Source organism: Nylanderia fulva, unplaced genomic scaffold (assembly GCF_048542155.1).
Source record: "Nylanderia fulva isolate GAGA-0341 unplaced genomic scaffold, ASM4854215v1 Scaffold15, whole genome shotgun sequence".
Classification (NCBI taxonomy): domain Eukaryota; kingdom Metazoa; phylum Arthropoda; class Insecta; order Hymenoptera; family Formicidae; genus Nylanderia; species Nylanderia fulva.
In genome coordinates, this window is record NW_028189730.1 from 1,065,705 (window position 1) to 1,091,518 (window position 25,814).

Consider the following 25,814-nt stretch of genomic DNA (forward strand, 5'->3'; position numbering starts at 1 on the left):
CGCGTAAACGCGGGCTTTCGTCCTAATCTGCGGGCGAAATGCACGCGGTTCACTCATGTACGGGGTGTCCCGGGAAAAGATTCGCGAGAGGAGATCACGAAATGGAATTTACTCGACTTAACGTGGACACGGTAAAATTACGGTGTGTAGAAAACACGCGTACCGAAATTATATAACGCGACATGCGAATTAATATAGCGAGGCGTCAAAAACAATAAAATAATAAAATTATTTATTTTAATTAATTATTTATTAAATAAATATTTAAATGTGAAATATTTAATAAAATGATAATATTTTCAGTTTTCAGACTATATATCTATTCTCTTTTTAGCTTTATTTTTTTTTTCTCGAAACGTGCAGTTGGCCGTGTGAGTTTCCATCGGAACACTCTGTATTAGGTAAACGCGCGAGTGCGCTAATGTCCAACCGGTTCGTATGTTGGGCGACGCGATTGCGGCGCGGGTGTTCATAAAGCCGCGAGCTATTAACCGTAACACAATGGGGCGTGCGAGGCAAGCAAGCAAGCAAGCAACCAAGCAACCAAGCACACCGAAATCTCCCACCGGTCTGCGCCGCGAACTCAAATAACGCGAGAAAATCCGCACTCGCGCAATTGAAAGGCCATTATTATAGACCGGTCACCATTTAGAACCAAGCGAGCAGTTCAACTATAAAATGCTCCGAAATGGCTTTCATACAATTCCGCTGACTCGTTCGCCACCTCGATGCATATACCCTTTTTCAAATAAGAATATACCCTGTATTAATACATTATATCATAGGGTTGGGCTATGAGTTAATGATTTTTTCAAACTAAGTTAAGTTGAAGTTGAGATTAAATTAACTCAAGTTAAATCAAAAGTTTAGTTTTAAAAATATTACTTATATTAAATTATTAGAATTTTGTTTAATTCTTTTGAAATATATAATAACAAAGAAATTTTGATTTTTATGTAGAAATATATTTTTTGGTAATTACAATTGATGACAAATGAACATAAAAATTAATAATACTTTAATTTTGAAATAATACGTTTGTAACTTATAAAAAACAATAATGATACCCCCTTTCAAATAAGAATATACCCTGTATTAATACATTATATCATAGGGTTGGGCTATGAGTTAATGATTTTTTCAAACTAAGTTAAGTTGAAGTTGAGATTAAATTAACTCAAGTTAAATCAAAAGTTTAGTTTTAAAAATATTACTTATATTAAATTATTAGAATTTTGTTTAATTCTTTTGAAATATATAATAACAAAGAAATTTTGATTTTTATGTAGAAATATATTTTTTTGGTAATTACAATTGATGACAAATGAACATAAAAATTAATAATACGTTTATAACTTATAAAAAAAACAATAATGATATTCAGAGAAAAAAATTAAGCTAACAATAAGTTAATAGTTATTAACTTTTCAACTTTTTTTTATAGTTACCACCCAACCCTGCATTACACACATCTATACACATCTTATTATTTTCTTCGCTCTGATATTATTAATTTCATTTTTACATTTTGTGTCATATTTTAATACTTTTTTAATTATTAAAATGTCTACAGAGAAAAGAACGATTATCCTCTCGTATTTTTCTTTCTCGTTTAACAGATTTCCCCGCTATACCTATATACATATAATATTTATAATCCTACATGCGCATAAAATATCTCGTCAGATATTTTTTATTCCCATTCATTTATATTCCGTAATGAAGTATATTCGTTGCCTTCGCATACGCGCGCCGGGAACGGATAATAGATAATTTCGTAAAGTCTCGCTTGTGAAAACGAATCCGATTTAATCCTCTTTTTGTCTTTCGAAAACACGAGTGTGACCGCCGTAAACTTCTCTCTCCCTCCATTCGCCACCCTCTCTTATGGGGTCTCACCGCAGTTTCTTACTCGCGCCGACGATTGGCCGACAATGGGAAAAGTTAAGGCCGGTAACAGCATAGTCGAAACTCCGAACGACGATGATTTTCGAACTTTCCAAACGTAATTCGAACTACGCTCCCACAATAGCGACGTTCTTATGGAACTGCTGTTACGCCACCGCCGTTAAGGGCAATTCTCCAAGTGAATTAACCCCTTCGATACTACCGTCCCATATATTTCGTACCCAGCTTCACGAATTTTCGGAACGATCTTGTCAGCTGATTTATCCCAAATGCATCAATTTTCAGTAGAAAACTATTCTAAATAATGTAACAAATAAAATATATATATATATATTAGGGTGGTCGTTAAATTGAACATCATGTTGGATGCTCATAAATCAGCTCCAAATGTAGAAAAAATAATTCTCTAATTTTTTCAGATTTTTATTTTCAGCCTTGAGTCTCCCTGTTTACACGTGTTATTTAAATATTATTTATATTATATTTTTTATAATTTGAAAAAATACTTAATTTACTTCAGTTCTAGATGGAGTCAGCTGCAAAAGTAGTGAACAAAATTATTTAATTTTTCATAAAAGATAGTCATAAATATTATATGGGCTATTCCGCTATTTATATTATTTAACTATTTTATATTATATTATACTATATTTTCGGTATTTTCAAATAGTTTCAACTTTTTTTCACTAAAATTTCAAACTATTTACAACAAAAATTGATGACAGAAGCAGCTGCAGAACTGTGGTATTAATAAAATTATTAATAAAATTACATGCCAACAGGAAGACTCAGGACTCAAAATAAAAATCTGAAAAAATTAGAGATTTTTTTTTTCTACATTTAGAGCTGATTTACGACCATCCAACATTAAAATTTTGAAAAAACCTATATAACGACCACCCTAATATATATTTATAAGAAAAATGTAAAATCTAAAAAAAGAGAGAAATTTTAATTTCTTTATATTTGCTTGTTTTTCAAAGTATAATATATTTTCGAGATAAAAGTGCAACGTAATAATTTAATGAATATGATATATACGTACACATTTTCTGTAAAATATTCTTAGATAGCAAGCTTAAAGCGACGTTATTTTCGCATAATTCAGCAGGATTTCCCGGGAACGGGACACCAATTTTCCGCAGAACATATTGGCGAATACAAGGAGAGACACGGGAGGCCATTACGCGTCCACGTCTACATTAAAAGTTCACGGAGACAGCTTTACGAGGCGACACCCTGTAATTACCTGTGGGCCAGTAATGACCGCACCCCCGGTAAAAGTCAACCCATTTTTCAGAGCGTTTTACGCGCCAAAGGCGAGCTTTCTCGTCACTCATTAAATCCCCGAAGACATCGACCCGACATTTCTGTGCCAGTTTCTACGGGGATCTTTCTTCCCCAGCACCTGCTACCTCGATCATTAATTAACTTAATAAAAGGTCCTTTGTTTTGACTTTTATTCATAGTGCCCATCATCTCCGGATTAACGCAGTTTTTGTAATATGCATTATATTATTCATCATTTTCATTTTATCCCTACAATTATAACCTGTTTTATTTCAAAACTAAAACGACAAAAGCGCGCGTTATTTCTCAATTTTATATTAACTTTTAACACTTTAGAACTTGCCAAATATACATTTTTCCTAATATTAATATTATTTTTCCTAATATTAGTTAATTGAAAAAAAGAAGTCACTGTAGTAATTCTCTCTCAGAAAATAAAAAAAATGTTTAGTGATCTGCATTTAAGCATTTAAATCATTATAAAGATTGTTTTACATAATATATATTTTTTACATCTTTATTTTTCATATCATTTTTTGCGTCTCAGAAAAAAGAACGCAAAAAAAGATAATACGTTTCTATTCAGACTTTTATTTTAGTACATGGATAATAGTCTTGAGGAAATTGTATAACATTTAAAATGATATATAAATAAACTTTACTCGAAAAAGAGATGAATATATATTCCCCATAGAAAAGGCGTGAATAAGGAAATTTTATTGTTTAAGTGAAAAAAAAATAAAAGAAATTACTTAACTGCTCAGTCCGATGTTTTTTCCAGAAGACGGACATCGAATTTTACATACTAATCCTGGCAAATTACAAATTGCAGAAATGTAAATTCAAGGAATATTTCGTAAAAATATAATTCTACCTAGCAATATATTTTTAAATTTTAATCCTTAAAATTAATTTCCAAGACCACAAGAGATAATTATAAGATTGCAACTTTGATTTGTATGAAATTTGACATACTTCAAAGTACATTATATATAATTTCGCGAAAAGAGGAAACATGTTTTGCGCATATTCCCGATGATTCTCCACGCGCGTATAACAGATTATACGAACAGACTTACAAAGTCAAACTCCAGAATCCGGATATTAACCCAACATGTGCCAACGCTTGTTGAGGGATCGAGGGGATAGAAAAGGGTACAGTCGAGCTCATTATGGAGTTCTCCAAGTTATACAGTAAAGCGATCCGAGAGGATTATATTCGCGAAGTACATAGTTTCGGCCGAGCGACGAAGGAAATTAATACTCGATCAAGCGTGATAAAAGACGATTTCTCGCCTCGAATGTTTCATTGAGAGAAAGAGAGATGGGGTCGGGCAGAGGAAGATATTGTCAAACATGTCTCTAGATAAATAAAGAAAAAAATTAAAATAAATTATATATGCAACGCAATAGTAAAAAAAAAATTTATATGAAAATATCGGAAACTAAAGTAGTTGGTATAATGATACAATAATTGTGTAAAAATAAAGAAAGAAATATTTGATTGTTTCCTGTTATAATATAGCACCATTAAAAATCTCTTAAATTTTTGTATAATAGTATATTTACATTTGAGATTTTTTATTTTACTTTATTCTCTCCTAGGATCTTAAACCTTCAATTTCTCTTTCATAATTTTCTCCTTATTTTCTCTGTGTTTCAGGCTAGTTTGAATAATTCAAATTACTGCGAATAAAGGGGTTAAAAAAATAAAATGGCCAGAAAAATGGTTGTTTATCGACTGCGACAAATCACTATATATATGCATATATTTTGCGAGATTGGTTTTGATGGGATTTTTGCGCCTGATATATCTCGCGCGCTTAACGAATGAAATTAATCTTTGATAATCCTCGTTGACATTTTTCAACGGCAAACATGACGGCTTTTAGCGGCGGAATATTGAAACTCCCGTTTATACTCGCTTCATCTTCATTCGCCAGTTTATCATTCGCGGATTTATCACTCGCATCAGCTATTCGTTCGTGAGCTTCGAAGCGTGCAATTTTTAGTTAGCGAAAGCTATGCAATCTAAAAATTTTCAAGTTCTCGGAGCATGAACAAATTTTAATTACGAAAAGTGAATTTGCCTGACATTAATGTAAACGTGCCCTGATTATTTCAAAACGCAACGCTACATCATTTTTCGAATAAATTAATGAACATTTCTTGGATCGAGCCGTAAAAATAAAAAATCATACGCGTTTCTCATCTTCCTGAATCATTTATTGCATGAATGCAATTAAAAAAATGTCGTGACAAAACGTAATTAAGTAAGAATTGCTTGCTCGAGTGTCGCGGAGAGATAATAAAACGATCATTAGCTAGTTCGTCGAAAAACGTTCGAAACTGTTCCCCAAAATAATCGTTGTGTCTTTTGCATTTTACAAATATACCCGTCGACGGACAAAGAATTAAGAAGATGACTTCGGGAGAAATATCCTTGAGAAGAAACAAAGAAAGGGATCTTTTGCTAGCGCTTCCCCATTCTTTTTAATTCCAAGAATTTTTTATCGCAGGAATTTTCAACTGGAATGTCAAAGGACATCCTAGGATTTTTTCTTAGGAATAAGATTTAAGAATAAAATTGCATTTGAAAAATCCTGTAAAAAAAAATTCCATTAGAAATGCACGAAGACGCAAAGCGATAAACAGAACTATTACAAGGTGACTATAAATTTATCATATATACATATATGAACAGCTTCGAGCAGGACGTCGCACATCCTCTCTTCTATCTCCTCGTCCCATATAATATATATATATATATATATATATATATATATACTTCCTTTTTCCCCATCTACCTCATCGTGTGCACCTGCGTTTCTGCATACACGCGTATTTCCTTGTAAACGGTAACGTTCTCGGAACGAGCAACATTTCGTGCACACACGCCCCCTCATTTCTCCCTTCTACCCCCTGTCTCTTATTAAACGATCCGTCTGATCGTAAAATCATTCTTCGGAATTTTTCGCTTAATAAAACGGACGATTCACCCGAACTCATTAATATTTAACTCGAGCATTATGCTAATTTTACGTTAATTTATTTGTCAACGTTTGTTATACCGGGTGTCAAAGTCGATCAAGTCTAAAAAAAATGTTAGGTAAAAATTATAGATATATATATTAATATAGATTTAATAAATAATTTTTTTTCATATCGCGAAAATTTTGAATCTCCATAAAGTTATATAGTCAGTTTGAATACGATTACTGTTTATTGGTACACCTGGTATATACAAGCAGAGAAACCGATGTTGGTCGGTCGCAGGAGGAAGTAGGAAGGCATTATCAGTTTCTCGGAAGGCAGTCTCCTACCTTCTGAATGCTACGCTATGCAATTTTACATGGTCACGGTTGCCAGAATTCACACAATAGAATGCGTGTACATAAGCGGTCGTAAAAAAATATTTGGGACAAGAAATATAAGAAAATCCATACTCAAGCGAGGTAAAAATAATATATAAAAAAGTGAATATTAAAAATCAGATTGAAGTCTGAGCGTTCGAGTTCGAAAAAGTTGAGTTGTTATAAAAATAAACTAGCTCGTTCAAAATTAAAGCTCTAATAACAAAACATTTAGGTAGGTATGTCAAATAAATATTTGTCAAGATTGTATTTGCTATTTCCTATCTTCTATCGAACAAAAAAAGAGGATAAAATATAAACATTTATTTTTCATGTAAAATAATCTAATTTAAACTTTATTGCAATTAAAAAAATTTATATTTTTCATAATTTAATAATCTGATTTTTTCTCTTTCAGAAACAAGTTTTTCTTCATCAATATTTAAAAAAAGTGATTCTAATTTTGAATTTCGCACTAATTATTATGAAGTAAAATCGTTTATATAACAGATATACCTAGGTATATATTCTGAAATTCAAGGAACTTTTGACCTCTAATAAGCGTTGCGATTTCAGGGCTAAATATTATAGAAGCGAAAGGTCGCTCAGCATTATAAATTCTTACGCGGAAATTAAATTACGTTTTTTCCGACGATAAAAGCGCATTGTGCTAACCGAGGATGCGTCATTAATTTTCCTATCAATAATACAGAGCGTATATGCTCGTATATGCATATATGTATATGTATATATGCAATATGTATGCGTGCGTTTTCATAGTCGCATCTTTGCAAAACACGCTGCTCAAAGCGCGAATCGCACATGCGATTCGCAACCGCGAGTAAAGTAACAGTTGTATTGTATGATTCCTAGAATGCGATTTCACCCGCGAGACGACTGAAAGTTTCCCGGCAACTCGATAAAGTTACGACGCAAAGTTGAGCGGAACTCGCGCGACGTGAAAAGGGATAATTTCCCTTCGGCTTTTCGACGTCGAAGATACATTTAGAAGGGAGAGGCACCCGAATCTCGTTCCTCTTTCTTTTCTTTTTTTATTTTTCTACAAGCTAAGCGTGTGGAATGCTGATAAAATTGTCAAATCGATTTTACACGTGTACTGAGAAATCTTACGTCTTCCATCTTACGTCATCCTATCTACAAACAATTATTTAAGGTCCAGTCGAGAGATTATTATTCTTAAAATTAATCTTTTTTACTGATTGTTATTTATTTTGAGAATATTTTTAAATATTTTAATTATTTTTAATTATTTTTGAACTGAAGAAAGCTATTCTTCGAATAAAAATGATTACGTCTTCCATCTGTCACCCTATCTACAAAAAATTATATAAAATCCAGTCGAGAGATTATTATTCTTAAAATTAATTTTTTTTATTGATTGTTATTTATTTTGAGAATATTTTTAATTTTTTTAATTATTTTTAATTATTTTTAAACTGAAGAAAGCTATTCTTCGAATAAAAATGATTACGTCTTCCATCTGTCACCCTATCTACAAAAAATTATATAAAATCCAGTCGAGAGATTATTATTCTTAAAATTAATTTTTTTTATTGATTGTTATTTATTTTGAGAATATTTTTAATTTTTTTAATTATTTTTAATTATTTTTAAACTGAAGAAAGCTATTCTTCGAATAAAAATGATTACGTCTTCCATCTGTCACCCTATCTACAAAAAATTATTTAAAATCCAGTCGAGAGATTATTATTCTTAAAATTAATCTTTTTTACTGATTGTTATTTATTTTGAGAATATTTTTAATTTTTTCAATTATTTTTAATTATTTTTAAACTGAAGAAAGCTATTCTTCGAATAAAAATGATTACGTCTTCCATCTGTCACCCTATCTACAAAAAATTATATAAAATCCAGTCGAGAGATTATTATTCTTAAAATTAATTTTTTTTATTGATTGTTATTTATTTTGAGAATATTTTTAATTTTTTCAATTATTTTTAATTATTTTTAAACTGAAGAAAGCTATTCTTCGAATAAAAATGATTACGTCTTCCATCTGTCACCCTATCTACAAAAAATTATATAAAATCCAGTCGAGAGATTATTATTCTTAAAATTAATTTTTTTTATTGATTGTTATTTATTTTGAGAATATTTTTAATTTTTTCAATTATTTTTAATTATTTTTAAACTGAAGAAAGCTATTCTTCGAATAAAAATGATTACGTCTTCCATCTGTCACCCTACCTACAAAAAATTATTTAAAATCCAGTCGAGAGATTATTATTCTTAAAATTAATCTTTTTTATTGATTGTTATTTATTTTGAGAATATTTTTAAATTTTTTAATTATTTTTAAACTGAAAAAAGCTATTCTTTGAATAAAATAAAAATAATTACATAATGAAAATAAAATTTCCACTTTCGACAAAGAACAAAGAAAGAGAAATCTTATAGAGAAATAATCTTATGCATACGAGTTTCTCGGAAATCGGTCTATAATCCGAACGTTTGCGGCAACACCGTTAGGTCATCGCCCACAATTGCATTAATAATTAACAACAGCGAGCTATAAGATAGCTTCATAAACGATACTCGGAAAAATATATTCGCACGTATACATATATATATATATATATATATATATATACATAACACACGCATGAACGGGAGCAACGACGGAGTTACACGATTTCCGGAAAACGTTTTTACGCTATTCCTATATCGTCGTTTAACGAGTCGCGTCGATATACCTGCAACTTTCGCGACGTGTATAATGAGTATAATGCTCGATCACGCACGCATTCGAACGAAGAACCAGTCGGGGAGATTCGCGCACCGGCGAAAGTTTGCGATTTAAACGATGGAGCCTTCGCCTAAGGAACGGAAGTTAAGTTTCTCCGCCCGATTCTGCGAAATGGCAGAGTAAAAACGAGCGCAAAGTTTTATGCAAGGGAAAATATAGCGACTCGCGCGAGATTTTAATGGCAAAAGATACAAGTTGCTTAAACGAAGAAGAAAATTGCCGCGTTTACGAGAGAGAGAGAGTCGCACAAGAGAAAATTTATATCGTAAAACATTTCAAAACGTTAGATAGGGAGAATCGTTCAACTTTCAACAGAAAATTCTGTCGTATAAAATTATTATTATATATAATAATATATTGTATAATATATAATATAATTATAATATATATATAATATAAATGAAAAAAATTCCCTGACTTTTCCAGATTTTCTCTAAGACCAGAAATTCATTTTTTCCCTCACTTTTTAGTATTATTTTTTCCAAATATATAATTTGTATATATCTATATGATAAATTAATTAAATGTTAAATCATGAAATTCTTATTGAGATATTTTTGTCAACAATGAAAAGGTTCGGAAGTTAAAAAAAAACAAAAATTTCAATCAATTTTGCAATCTGCATTATGCACGATAATCGAAACAAACATGTCACTGTAAACTATTTAAATAATTCCCTTTTTTATTTATATTATATCAAATTTTTTAGTCTCTTTTTATTTATATTATATCTAATTTTTGTCTCTATCAAACACATTGAAATATAAATTAACAAACACGCTGTAGATGAATCGATTTTTAACACAGAAAATTAGCGTGTTGAGAGACAAGGAAAAATTTATATTTATATAATAAAAAATTTCAAATTATTGAGACAAATGTATAGAATAATGTTAAAAAAAATTCAGATAAATAGTATTTCCCCTGACAATTCCAGATTTATCAAATTTCCTGACAATGCCCGGTTTTTCAGATTTCCCTGACCGCCAGACACCCTAGGATTTTAGAAAAGAATGATCTGCATGCTACAGAAAATTCGTATATAAATAAAATATTCAACAGTGCGCAGAAAAAGATAATTAATGGCATTATTTATGGAGGTTATAAATATTTTTTTTTCGCTCGCAAATCCTCGTAGTGTTTGACTTCGCGATTGACTCGAAATCATTATATACTACCATCGCCAACAGAAATAGACATGAGTGAACCAACAGCCTCCGGCGAGCATGCTTCTTTATACGTTTTCCGCCGCTAATTAGTAAGCCATGACGCATCTTGTCAACCTCTTCGTTTCTTTAACTAACGGTGAATCCGAGACGACATCATCGACCGCGAACGTGGAAATATTGATGATAGCGATTATCCTTGCACTGTCGCTGTTCTTTGTCTTTTCTACGTCCAGATCTCTCCTCGAATCGATTTTTTTAATAATAATTTATATATACAGAATGTCTGACATAAAGTGTCACACCGAAAATATGCAAGTAGATAGCTCGTTATTCGGAGACAATTTTTCCTCAGCAAAAATGTCGAGGGAGGCCATCATTTTTTTTATGTTCCAATTTTTACCATTATGTATCTTTATAACTAAACTTTAAATTAAAGTTTTATTCAAGTAAACTCCGCTTGAAATTAATTGGAAAATGTGGTTTTGTTAATATTTTATTTCCACAAGGCTTAGTTTATGCGAAAAATCCTTTATTTTCAATCGCTCATAACTCGAAAATTATTGATGCCTCAATATTTTTGCTGAGGAAAAATAGTCTCCAAATAACAAGACCCTACTTGTATATTTTCGATGTGACACCTTATGTCAAACACCCTGTATGATATATTGCAGACTTAGAAAAGAATTTATTTCAAAATTAATTTATTTAAAAAATAAATTGTATAAATATATCGCGGGAATTCTCGTTTTTTTTTTTTTAAGACCCTAAAAGTCTCACCTATCATTCGTTTCTTTATTTTTCTTTCCCATTCTTTTCAGCTTTTCTTCGAGCAGCCGATATTTCGCTACATTTCCGGAAGGCAGTAACTTTGCTACGCGGAACACTTCGCGGTTCGGGATTTACAAGAATAGCGCGGCTCCGGATCGAGGCAATACGTATATCTCGGTTGAAAACGACGCAATTTCCAATCCGCAGGACATACTTTACAAGCCGTGTTTTTTGCCGCGCACTTTTCTCCAAATCTCTGACCCAAAAAGGTGCGCGTCAGCCGTTCGTTTTCCACAAACGAGACAAACATTCGCGGCGAAATCGATTGTGATAACGCGATATGATAACGAGCTGTACTTACGCGAGATTTGAAACGTCCGCCGGAAACATCAAGATCGATGAGATCCGGTTTGAACGGCGCGTCGAGGATACGAGATCTCGATTCCTGATGTATGTGTTGCGGACGACGTTATTTTCCACCGATATTCGATACCGAATAATCACGACGATGTCCCGTGAATTCTCTCCCACCGGGCCATTAATCTCGACGCCGATTTAACTTGCTAATCTCATCAAATTATCGTGCCCTATTATATTCGAGAAATTGTCCGATTCTGTATACGTATTTCTATATATTTTTTATTATTTTAAATATATTTTTGTACACAGAGAGAATTTTATCATAAAAATCATGGTAATCGTGATTGTATAAAATATGGTATTGAAAAAATTTTAGAAGAGTTTCTCTAATTAATGTTTACCATAATAAAAATATTAAAAATTAATCGAACATTATTTTATATTTTACTGCGTGGTAGATATTAATATTTTTTATTGTGTAAATATTTAATCAGAGAAACTTTTATAAAATTCTTCCAATACCATCACGGAAAAAAATTAAATTCATTATTATGCCTAAATTTTAACTGTGACAGCTAATATTTTTTAGATGTATAGAATTCTCCGTTTGACTATAGCTAAAAATATTAGTTATTATAGTTACAATTTAAGCATGATAATTAAATTTCAGACTGTAATATAGGGACAGCTAAATTTTTTTTCCGTGTCCCACGATTACCATAATTTTCAGGGTAAATTCCAAGAGAAGTCTCTCTGTGTACGAATGTTTGAATAAAATCTTAATATCAAATTCGACACTCGATGAATAAAAAAATGAAAGAAATAATTCGATAATGTTGTCAAAATTGCAAGAAGCTTTAGAAGAACAATCCTTTTATAAATATCGTCAGATTTGATTTTCATAGAAGATAGAAGGCACGTTTTTTTTTTTAGCCACTTTTTTGCATGATGTCGAAATAGCTAAAAATCCGCGACTTGCGTTGACGGAAAGTTGATTTTCTCGTTCAATGCGTTCGCGGATTTCCCCTCTTCTCTTTCGCTCTGGATGGCGAGCACGAAATGAGAGAAGAGCGAAGCACACGTTGACAGACATCGTCGGTCGCGAGAGCTCAACGCGCACATCTCTCGTCGGGATTCTCGTCGAAATGTCAAAAGATCCTCTTGCGGCTTTTGCCACTCTCCCTTATCCCTCTATCTCTACGTCTCCCTTTTGTCACCTCGTTCTTCATTTGCTCCTTGTTCTCCGCATTTCTCAATTTTGAACATTTACTCCTTCTATACTTTGTCACGTACCGAATGTCCCATTTTGTTTTCGACGACGAAATCCTGTCGCGAAAATTCCAAACGAAAGAATATTGACATTTCTCTCTCAAATTCTATCAATTATTCTCAATCGACAATTGTTAATTAAATTATTAGAATTTACAAAGTCTTAGGAGTTATATTTAACCAGGGTTGGGTAAGTTAATGATTATTTTAAATTAAAATTAGTTACTTATAAAATTAATTTAATTAAAGAAAGGTTTATTATATAAATCGACCACACCGGCAATGCTTTATTTAATCAATTACTGACTATATTGTTTGTGTAGTACACTTGAGAAGGACCGAAACCCATGGTCGAAACGTTGTGTGATTATTGATTAAATAAAACATTGCCAGTGTGGTCGATTTATATAATAAACTTTTCTTTGATTTTATCTACTGGCGACTATCATTAATTTCAAATTAATTTAGTTAAGTTAAAAGTTTGATGGACAAAAAATTAACTTAGTTGAAGTAAGTTAAGATTAAATTGACTCAAGTTAAATCAAAAGTTAATTTTTAAAAATATTATTTATATTAAATTAGAATTTTGTTTGTTAAGTCTTTTAAAATATATAATAACCAAGAAATTTTGATTTTTATATAGAAATATATTTTTTTATGTAAAAATATACGTTTATAATTTATAAAAAAAACAATAAAAGTATATTCCTAAATTAAATTTTTCAAGTAAGTTTTTAAATAAAGTATATAGTAAGTTAATAAGTTTAAAATGAAAAATAACTAGTTGAAGTTAAAAATTAATACATTTTAAATTAACTAAGCTAAGTTAAAAGTTATTAACTTTTTTAATTAACTAGTTATTACCCAACCCTGTATTTAACTATATTTTTTTCCACTCGGTACGTTTTTCTTCCTTCTTCGTAAAAATGTTGAATATATCACTCGTTTAACTCTGAATGACAAGATACTCTCATCCTTCTCTCTCATCCTTCCGCACTATCGATAGCATTTTACAGAAGTTTCAAGAGCGTTGATCGACACAAAGTGTTGCGCCTCAGATTCCGCTGACCGAGAACGAAATTCGAAACTGCCGAGCCGCTGCTCTTCCCTATCCATTCGGCGAATAAGACTTTGACGCACTTTTCTCCGTAGCGAAATCGCGATTACGCTCTCGCTCAAGCTCGAAGATAAAACAGCCTTCCGCGAAAATCGCGAGTTCTCCGTAAGTAATGCAAACCGTAACCTTTTCGTAAACTATTTGTGTACTCTTTTTTTTTAGAGAGTATCAGAGGTACAAAACAATCTCGAGATGTAGAAACTAAATCGTTAATTAATATTCAGAACAATCGAGAATTAAAGAAAAATATATATCAAGTTTTCTTCTTTCAAGGCTTTTTTGCATATTAAATATTTGAAATTCAATATTTGAATAAAAATATCAAGTAAATTTATATATAATAAATTTGAGGATTTTTTAAATCTCGAATTAATCTGATAATGTTAACATAAAATATTAAATCTCTCTCTTTCATTTATATTTTTAATCCTGATTAATATTCTCCTTAAAAAAAATAAATTGAATCAACACACACATACTGAATATTAAAGCCACTTCAATATTCGGAAAGTTTATATATAAAATACAAATTTATAATTTATGCGACCCTTCTCGCAAAGGTAACTGACGCTGTTTAAATGAAATTCTACTTTTCTCTTTTATCTCGACAAACTTTTTACACGGCGGTCGCGCCGGCAATTCATATATAACGTCGGTTTGAGAGCTGCTGCTCTCATAAAAGACGCGACGCACATGTATGTATGCATACACGCATACATATATATATATATATATATATATACATATATGTCGGAAAAGAGGCGTCTCTCTCTCTGAAAACTGGGAAACGACTTTCCGCGAAGCTATTACCGGCTTCCGTTATTTCGAAATAGCGTCCTCGGTTGCTGATCCTTATTACGCGACACGCCAGGATCATTATCCCTAATAACGCGAGTGTGTCATTCTCGTACACGTTCGCGTTTCACGATTGCGCAAGGTCACCACGGGAACTGACACTTTAACCCTTTCGGCCGTGACGCAAATTGCGACCGGTGAAAACATGGCGTGCTTATACTTCGCAAGCGTGATGCAATTTGCGTTCTTCGGCTAGGAAATCGCGCTAACACTTTTTTTTTCATCAAATCGTACCTTTAATTTAATTTCACAATTTTATTCCTGCATGCGCAATTTTTTCCATCGATCTTTCCTCTGACGGTTATACTTTATGCATTATTCGAGAGTCGTATTATTTTAATATTGATAACCAAATTCGATTCAATTATATTATATGTATAAATAGTAAATATTGACATGACTATTTAAAATGATTGTCGCATTGCACTCGAATAAATATGAATGTTGCACATATTGAACTTTAAAAATTTATACAAACGTGATATGTGTTTAATTCATCAATTACGAAGCAATTTTTATCTTTGAAAATTATTTATATATAAAAACTTTTTTTTATTACAGGTAATGGAAACAAAAGATACGAGAATTTAAAGTCATTATATTATTATTATAATTGAACCATTATTAATAAAAATCTATATGCATTTTTTATTAAAAATTTTTGAAAATCAAATCAGAAAGTTCCTTGAATATGCATATCAAAATTAAAATCTTTCTAGAAAAACTGATTTTTAAATTTTTCAAGGAAAATCAAAAAACCCTAAAATATTAATAGACCTCATAGAAAATTATTCCAGAATCTGAGATAAAACTCCAACGATCCGAGTCGCTAAAATTCGATAACCGAATAAGCGCGCGATATTAATAATCTATGATCGTGAAATTCCCACGCATTCCGTGTAAAATCGAAAGTAAAAAAAAAATGGAATAACCGTCGCGCAAAAAAATTGGGGGAATAAAGGAACGGAAGGAGATGAGGGAAAAATGGAGCTGTTACTTCTGGCAAGCGATTGTTTTGCGGAATTTTATACGCGCGCACAGCTTGCCGGGAACGGGCGGCGAAATCCGCATATACATACACATATATACATCCGCATAAAAGCATCTATTTGTACCTTTTGTTCCTCGGCGGCGTTCGCGCGCAATTAACGAGCTTACGCGAAAGCTGCCTCACGTGTTTCGCAACCATAATTCAATCCTTTCAAATCCAATGCTCTTTCCCTCTTCCCTCTCTCCCTTCCCTCCCCCGATTCACCCCCATTGCCATCCCTGAAAGGGATATACCAGAATTAAAAGATATTTATGAACTTCTAATCCGCGTGAGAAAAAGAATTCGGGATCTCGTCGCATCCGATAGAAACTGCGTTTTTTTTTCTTTTCCTAAAGAGGCAATTTTATCGCGTATATTTTACGTATTTAAGATAGGAGAAACTAATTTTTATTAAGTAATTATTCGTTATATCTTAGCAATTTTATTATTGGATATAATACTCAAGTAAAGTATCTTTCTATTTTTATACGAAAAAAAAATCTTATTAAGCATTTCTTAAAAAAAAAAAATTTTACGTCTAAAAGGGATGTACCAGAATTGAAAGATATGTATATGAACTTTTAATCCGCGTGAAAGAATTCGGGATCTCGTCGTATCCGATAAAAACTGTTTCTTTTCTTTTTCTAAAGAGGGAATTTTATCGCGTATATTTTACGTATTTAAGATAGGAGAAACTAATTTTTATCAAGCAATTATTCGTTATATCTCAGCAATTTTATTATTGAATATAATACTCAGGTAAAGTATCTTCCTATTTTTATACGAGCAGAGAAAAAGATCTTATTAGACATTTCTAAAAAAAATAAGGTTTTATACGCCTCAATTTATTTTTCTTCCATCTAGCATCGATTCTTTGTCTCCATCAAAATAATACAATAGAATGGATACCTCATCGATGGATATCTATTTCTGAAAATAACGGTTCGAGATAGTCTCGCGCGACAATAAGTGACGTATTTATTTTTACGCTTAATCACACTTCGTGTATATTTCTGGAGCCAATATTTCACATCCCAATCCGCTTTCGATTTACGTCCGTTTTAGTTTTCCCTCGGTCCACGAGAGCTCATTCGCCCTTAGATTGGAAGGAAGGTAAGAAAGGAAAAAAAGCGAGCGACCGACGAAAGTAGTTCGGCGAATCGCGGCTGCGTTTTTTTCCGTGAAATTTAATCAAGGCTATCCGTCCACTATCCGATCGAGGCGATCAGGCCGATCCGCAGCATAATTTCGTGTTCACCAACTCGCAGATGAACACAGCCGATAGAGACGTATCAGGTGGAATGAGGGAAAAAGAAGATCCTTCAACCAAACAAGATTTCAACTATGCATTTCGAAAAGTCATAGATTTTCTGGTTCAGAAAATTTCGAAGTCTAGAAAAATGATCCTATAATAATCAGTGATGGGTATAAGATACCTTTAAAATGGATCTCGATACAGATACAGATACACAAATTAAAATGTATTAATTTAAGAAATTTCTCTAAATTTAAGTATATTTTTTTCTGAAAATAAGAATAAATTAAGAACATCATCTTAAATTAAAAGGATCCTTTGGCGTTATTTTTCGGTGTACAGATACTCGGATACTTTAAAAGTATCTCAGATACATCAGATACTTTTTTCAATTATATTTTATCATAATAATGGTAATATGCACAAAATGTATTGAATAATTCTTTAATCTTTATTAATATTTTTGTTTACACCGGTGTTGATGGCGATATGTTGATAACTTGCAATCCTTATCTTTCAAAAATTTTAAAAATTGAGCTATTCAAAAAAATGTGAAAATGTATCTGCAAATGTATCTGAAAAAAGCAACACTATATCTAGATACTATCCAACACTGATAATAATTATGTTCTTGGTAAAATTATAAAAACTTTCTGACAAAAATAGAATTTTAGTCGAGTTTTTAAAATAGAGAAATATTTTTTTAATTAATCCCGATTAATCCCAAAATAATCGACCTCTTTAATAAATTGATAAAATTTAAGCAGATAACTCTCTGAACTGAAAATCTTGAGAAGCTAAAAATATGGAATGTAAATAAAAAATCTAGCAACTTAAATGAATTACTTACTATTTAAATGAATAAAAAGGAGAATATAATAATTAAAACTATACCAATATCCAAATAAAAATATAATTTAGAAAAAATAAAATTTAATCTAATCTAATCAGATGAATAATATAATTAAGAGATTAAATTTAAGTAAGCTAAAAATTAAGTCCTAATTTTATTAATTATATTTTTAATAAAATTAAATTACAATTAAATTATTCGCATCAACTAATCTCACGGTTTTATAATTAATGGGATATTTAATTATCCTTGTTGCCTAAAATTAAAGACCTAATAATAAAAGAAAATTGAATAATCTTATACACAGAGAGAATTTTCTCTTAAAATTGATTGAAAATTATGATAATGGGACAATATATTAAAAGAATTTTGGAACAGTCTCTCCGCGATTAAAATTTACCATAATAAAAAATAATAATATACCACAAGATATAAAATATATGTTCAATTAATTTTACGGTGTACATATTAACACTTTTTATTGTGATATAAATATTAATCAAACAAACTTTTCTAAAATCCTTCCTACACCATATTGTCCCACAATTACCATGATTGTTAGAGTAAATTCTAGGAGAAAATTCTCTTGTAAAAAAATATAATAAATGAAGAGCTTAAATGCGATTGCACAATTTCTTTGAAAAAAATTAATATTAAAATCCAACAATTTCAAAAAAAAAAGTACTAAACATTACGGAAGATTTCTAACATAGAGACAAAATAAGAATAAAGATGTTAATTGATTCTTATACAACTGCATGCTCACAAACTCTCTTTTCTACATCATACAGAGCCCTTTCGTCTCTCCTTTAATCTAATAACGATCTAATATTTCCCGAGTGCGCTCACATACATACATAGAACGGTGTGTCTCGAGAGCACTCTCTCGCTTCTCTGCTCTTCGCGACGCGAATACGCAGAACAAATATACCATTTGACACCCCTGGAAGACCATGCCCCGCTTGGTACAATGGCCTCGTAAAGTCCCACTTTGTCCCCGAGGATATAATAAAGTTCCCGCGAGCGCACGCGAAGGATCCTCCAGAAAGTCCTCGGGTGGTATTCCTTTGTTCGGTGCTTTGTGGTTACTCGACAGAGACGGGGTGGCAGCTTGTTAAGCGTTCGCGCCAACCCCCAACCACCCTTCTCCACCCCCTCCTGCCGTCTTGAACCCCTATCACTAGTCCTTTCGTCGTCACTTCCACCCCTCGCGGCTTCTCGTTACTTCACTTTGCGAAACGCTTCTCGATTTATCGCGGAATAAATAAGCGCTCCGACCCCGACGCGATTTACGCCCTGTAATTCGCGTTAAAACCGAAGTAACTGTCGCGAGATAGCGCGTTGTAATTCGTAGGAAAATAGAGCCCCGGCGAGCTCGAGGAGGATCTCAAACTCGGGTCGAAAAGATCATATATCTATTCCCGTTTCCCGAATTCGCACAGATTTGCGGATTTCTTCGCCGTTTTTACATTATTCAGAAAGATTTGACATCTCAAAAATACACGGTTGAGTAAGTTAATGATTTAAACTAAGTTAGGTTAAAATTATAATTGCTTTTATAAAATTAGTTTAGTTAAGTTAAAATTAAGTTGCATGAACAAAAAATTAACTCAATGAAAAGTTAATTTTTAAACACGTTTATATTAAATTAGAATTTTGTTTGTTAATTCTTTTAAAATTCATAATAACAAAGAAATTTGATTTTTATATAGAAATATATTTTTTGGTAATTATACAATTGATGACAAATGAATATAAAAATTAATAATACTTTATTTTAAAAATAATACGTTTATAATTTAAAAAAAAACAATAATGATATTCAGAGATAAAAGAAATTTTAACTTGGGAAAAAAATTCATAAGTTTAAGGTCAAAAATAACTAAAAATTAATATACATTTTAAATTTTCAAACAATAAGCTAAGTTATTAACTTTTTAACTTTTTTTAACTTTTAACTAATTAACTAGTTATTACCCAATCCTGCAAAAATATCTAAATTTCTCAAAAATCGATATGTAAGAAACAAATAAATTTCATGTAGACCAGTGTCTATTTTGCGCTACAAAGTTTTTTAAAAAGCAAATACATTTAAATGAATTATATATGAGAATAGATGTCGTTAAAAGTAAATGGAGCGAATAATCTGTGAAAAATTTAACGTTTTACTTTTTTTTACAGTTCTTTGGAAACAGAAAAAGGATCATAAAAATTGCTCAAAGCGACGATACAGCTTTACCACTGAAGTCCTAACTTTCGCAAATATTCCTGGAAGCTCGCGGATTATCTAACAAGTCGCCATTTACTTGGCAAACATTTCTTTCTGCAGTTTCAACTAGTGTTTCATAAACCAGCCGTTTTCATAATCCAATTCCAGACGGAAAAAAATCTACCAAAGATCGAGCTTTAAAAACTTTCCAACGTAAAATAGATTGTTAAATTTCGTTCAATTAAATTATCAGCTTCATAAATTTTATCGATATTTATTAATAAGTTTATTGTTGCTTTGAAATCAATGTAACTTCTCTAATTCGATAAAATTTTATAAAAATAATTATGACAAGATTATACTTTTAAAATTTCCTAGCTAGTAATTACTCTTCAAATTATAGGCAAAAATTTGATCTTGATTATTATAAATTCCGAGTTTCAATTTTTTCATATTTCGCAAATAATCTTACTAAATTCTGATTGATATTATTACTCCAAAACTTTTGCATTTTGCATTCCTACAACCTTTTCTTTTCTTTCTTTCATCATCTCTCACTACAAAATAACGGGGAAAAAAATATTTTTCCGTCGCGGAAAAATGTCCAGAAGATAAATTACGAATTTTCCCAGGAAAACTTGGCGTGAGTTTGATTTCGTTCTTGCCCGGCGTGTTATTTCGCGATATATATCCGTAATGTAATGCGCGTCTTATTTCCGCGTTAGACGAGCTCTCTTAATGTAAACGCTTCGCTTCGAGAAAGGAGAATCGCGAGCGCGAAATAAAGATTTCGCGCGAACAAACGAACGAGCGAAAGGACGGAATGCGGATTTCGCGAATCGTGAACGCGACAGAGAAAGAAAGAGAGAGAGAAAGTATTCGCGTTTTTTTTTTCTTCTTCCGTTTACGCGCGCGGAGATTTACAAGTCACGTACCGGACGTCGTAAGCTTTATAAATCTTTAATGCGCCGTCTTTCAGCGCGCGCCGCCGGGAAATATTGCACGAGCGATGAGAAAAGTGCGGGTCAGACACGAAGAATAGCTCGAATGGCTATAGAAATATTATAACCTCGACTCCGCAGATACAAGGGTCTGAATTGTAGTTGTGACAAGGACAACGCAGTCCAACAATAAGGGGCAAAAAATTGGAAACTAATGGAAACCAATTTAGACTTGACTAGCGGGCACTTTTCAAAGAACTCGAATAATCGATACCCTTCAAATGCGTATAAGAGGATTGGTAAAGTTTCAATAAAAAGCTAAAAAGGCGCCACTAATACACAGAGAAAATTTTCTCTTAGAATTTACCCTGAAAATTATAGTAATTATGAAACAATATGGTATTGGAAAAATTTTATAAGAATTTCACTGATTAAATATTAATATCTACCACAACAAAATATAAAATATGTTCATAGTAAAATCTACTATACATATTAATATTTTTATTGTGGTAAATATTAATCAGAGGTACTCGTAAAACTTCTTCAAATGGGTATATAAAAGGATTAGTAAAGTTTCAAAAAAAGCTAAAGACGTTACTAATATACAGAGAAAATTTTCTCTTAGAATTTACCCTGAAAATTATAGTAATTATGGGACAATATAATATTGGGAGAATTTTATAAGCATTTCACTGATTAAATATTAATATCTACCACAACAAAATATAAAATATGTTCATAGTAAAATCTACTATACATATTAATATTTTTATTGTGGTAAATATTAATCAGAGGTACTCGTAAAACTTCTTCAAATGGGTATATAAAAGGATTAGTAAAGTTTCAAAAAAAGCTAAAGGCGTTACATTAATGTAAAAACAGGTTGCGAGAGAAAATAAGAGAAAAAAAATGCCAGTCGCCCATGTCGACGATTTATTTTAAAATCGACCTATACAAGGTCTCGGTTGTGCGAACGGGTTATCGATATGTGTCGCATACAACGATAACAGAAGATGTAAGCAGGTGCTCTTCGGCCATAAAGCGAATACTTTGCGCTAAAAGCAAAATGTCATTCGCATAATGCGAAATGCTTTCCGCTGGCAGCCTTTGTGCCGAAAGCAGCACTCGATTCGTTTTTCACATTCGCATTTATCACCTATCGGATCGTATGCGGATAAAGAGGGAGCAAAATGCTTTCGGCAAGGTGGAGAATGAGCAAAAGCATTTGCTCACCAAGAGAGAAACGCGAAGGAAAAGAATATTACGAATCCTATATATATTAGTATGGCAGGGATTTTCTCTGAGCCCGCGAAAGTCTTTTCTATTATTTTGCTAAATTATTGGAGACATTTCTGTAAATATTAGATTAAAAGATGTGTGAGAATAATTGTGAAATTTGGAATGAGATTAAAACTGTCAAAAAAGAATTAGAACAGAAAGTAATTTTATGCATATACTGCATTTCTCTTTTTATCTAAATATATCAAGTTTATTTAATTTATCAAATAAATTTTATTTATAATTCAATAAAGAAATAATGTCCAAAATATTTAAAAATTGTCTAAGTCAATAGTAACTAATATTTTTTAAATGTCTCATCAATAATTTACATCTCACAAAAATTAAATATATCTCGTACACTGTTTGAATAAAAATTCAAATACGTATTCAGTAGAAGATATAAATAACAATCTTTTTTGGAATAATCTATATAAATAAAAATTGAATAAAACTATATTTTATTATTAAAAGACATTTAAAAATGCAACAGTAATAAATTAAAAATATATTTCATTGAATTACAGGTTTAAGCCATATATTCTAATTAATTAAACTTCATGATAAAATATTTGTCATCTTTACATCTTTATAAAAATAAATTCAAAAAAGTTTATAATTAGGTATACTATCTCAATGTATATATTGAAAAAGTTTCATTATTACTTTGCGATATTTGAATGATTATTTCGTCGTGTTATTTTACGTGTCTGAATTTTTGTTCTACAAATTTAGACCATATATTCTACTTAATTAAATTTCATGATAAAATATTTGTCATCTTTACATCTTTAATTACATAAAAATAAATTCAAAAAATTTATTTATAATTAGGTATACTATCTCAATGTATATTGAAAAAGTTTCATTATTACTTTGCGATATTTGAATGATTATTTCGTCGTGTTATTTTACGTGTCTGAATTTTTGTTCTACAAATTTAGACCATATATTCTACTTAATTAAATTTCATGATAAAATATTTGTCATCTTTACATCTTTAATTACATAAAAATAAATTCAAAAAATTTATTTATAATTAGGTATACTATCTCAATCTTTACATCTTTAATTACATAAAAATAAATTCAAAAAATCTGTTTATAATTATACTATCTCAATGTATATTGAAAATGGGTTTCATTATTACTTTACGATATTTGAATGATTATTTCGTCGTGTTATTTTACGCGTCTGAATTTTTGCTCTACAGTGTACGAGAGAGAAAAAAAAAGGATGCGGCTGGACTCACCATTCGATGCTCCGGTATCCTCTGAGGCAGCAGTGAAGAGCCTTGAATGCACCCACGTTGGCGTACTCCGTGGTGACGACCTCCTTCGTGAACCTCAGGCCACCCGGTAGATTGTCGAACTTGTGTATCGAGCAATAATCCTTAAGCTCGTTGCCGCGACAAATCACCGCCAGGATCGAGATGAGGAAAGTCGTCGGTATCTCCATCTTCGTCGTTACTTCTCTTCTCTCGCGCACAAAAACACACTCGAATTAACCTAACCAACACACTCCGGCACTCGCGATATCGCGACACTCGACTCGTATCTTTATTAACGATAGACGAGAACTCTCTCTCTCAAGATTCACCTCGCGCGAATAAAAAAATCGACGGAATTCAGCACTATTTTCTCATTCCGAGAATTCGCGCGCCATCGCACCGTCGAAACAACATTTCACGGTAAACGCTTGGAAAGTTGGCGACAATCCGAGTCGTCGGAAACTCTCTCAGTCCGCGTCATGCGACTTACACGTCTGTAAACACACAAGTTGTAATCACGCGAGTCATAAACACACCGAAGTCTCGCGCGCACTGAAATTCGCGAATTAATTTGTTTCTCCGCGAGAAACTCGTCGTCGAGGCTAAAAGCACGAACGGCGTGAAGTTGGCGGCGCGTATCTCTCAATCACTCCCGGCAATCGAAAGTCTCGAAACTCGAACTCGCGTCGATGTCAAGCACTCGCGAGAATGAAATCAAGTTGGCAGCAATTTCTGCGAAACCGCGATGCCTCTTCTCGGGCGATTCAAATCCCGCGCGATGCACAATAAGATTCAAGATTCGCGGAAGCGCGCCATATCGTTGGCGGCAAACAATGCCCCGTCATCGAATCGCTCTCGGGGCTTCTCCTCGGCGACGAGAGACAGATAGAGAAAGCACATATATATGTATATCCCCGTGGCGCTTGTGTTTATCGTCAAACACGGAGCGCTTTGCCGAACGCGTTTACCTGGGAACGTTAAACACTCGAAACGTCAGCAAGCTTCGCTTGTTCTCCCTGCTGTTCTCCGTCCGTCCTCTTCTCTTTGTCTCTTGTCTTCCCTTCGCACTGTCTGTTCGTCTTCTTGCCGGTCTCGAGACGAGGTTAATATTTGCGCGGAGACGGCTTACAACCGCTTTGCGACTTCGCCGCGAATACGCGATATATCGTTTGCCGAAAGGTCCGAGGAACGGTTTCGAAGGGACCAAGTTACCGCGAGGGACCCACGTGACGCGCACCGCGAGCTCCGACGACCGACTGAATCGCGAGACGCGACGCGACACGACGCGCCTTCTCCCACCTATCCGAGCGCCCCCCACCACCGACGCTCGGAACGAGCCGCCTGTTGCCTCGCGCCGCTTCGACCGACTTCGTCACTGCTCGGTCGCGCTGCCGGCCGGTCGGGTCGGTCGGTCGGACGCTCCGTTCCGGCGTGTTTATACTCGAGCGGAGAGAGAGACAAACACGAGCGAGAGTTTGTATTATAAATACGCAAATGCTCGAACGATTGCTCGGAGATTAAATTCCAATACGGAGATTAAATTCCAACGTTACGAGATAATTTATTTAGAACTGTTTTCGTGAAAAAATCAAACCCGAGATGTTTGTATATCGTATATTTGTCTATATATCGCGTGCTCCAATTTTATATTCTTATCTTTCCGCGAATTTATTTATCGTGCTCCAAATTGTTCTATTCTGAGTTCTTTTCGTTTCCTACTTCTTCAAATTGTAAATCTACAAACACAAACCATATGTAAAATGTAATTATATATTGTGGGTTAAAATATATATGTATGTGTAATTTCGTAATTTTCGCAGTACTTCGAAATACAAATTAAAAACAAATTATATAGTAAATTGATATTTTCCTGATATTTTTAGGAACGAAAACTATCTGTCAAACTTTAAAGACAGAGAAAGAGAGAAATTTGCAGATTTTAAAATATTAATTAATAAATATTGTATCTTGCTTACAACATACATTTAAATTAAGAGTTAAACTGTAATATAAAAAAATATAATATTTAAAATTAAAGAGCTGCAGTTGATATATGTGTTACAAGTTAAAAGAGATTTGAAAGTAATTTATAATTAAT

At 32.4% G+C, this 25,814-nt stretch overlaps 1 protein-coding gene across 1 annotated transcript in view; it reads right to left on the reverse strand.

Annotated features, from left to right (window-relative positions):
- The window catches only part of LOC114935869 (single Ig IL-1-related receptor), a 198,255-nt gene extending 173,263 nt beyond the window's left edge, over window positions 1-24,992 (reverse strand). The window contains exon 1 of the mRNA XM_029308786.2: window positions 23,699-24,992. Coding sequence (XP_029164619.1) covers window positions 23,699-23,904 — 206 coding nt within the window. The 5' untranslated portion in view covers window positions 23,905-24,992. The remainder of the gene's footprint in view (window positions 1-23,698) is intronic.
- Between the last annotated feature and the right edge of the window lie 822 nt (window positions 24,993-25,814).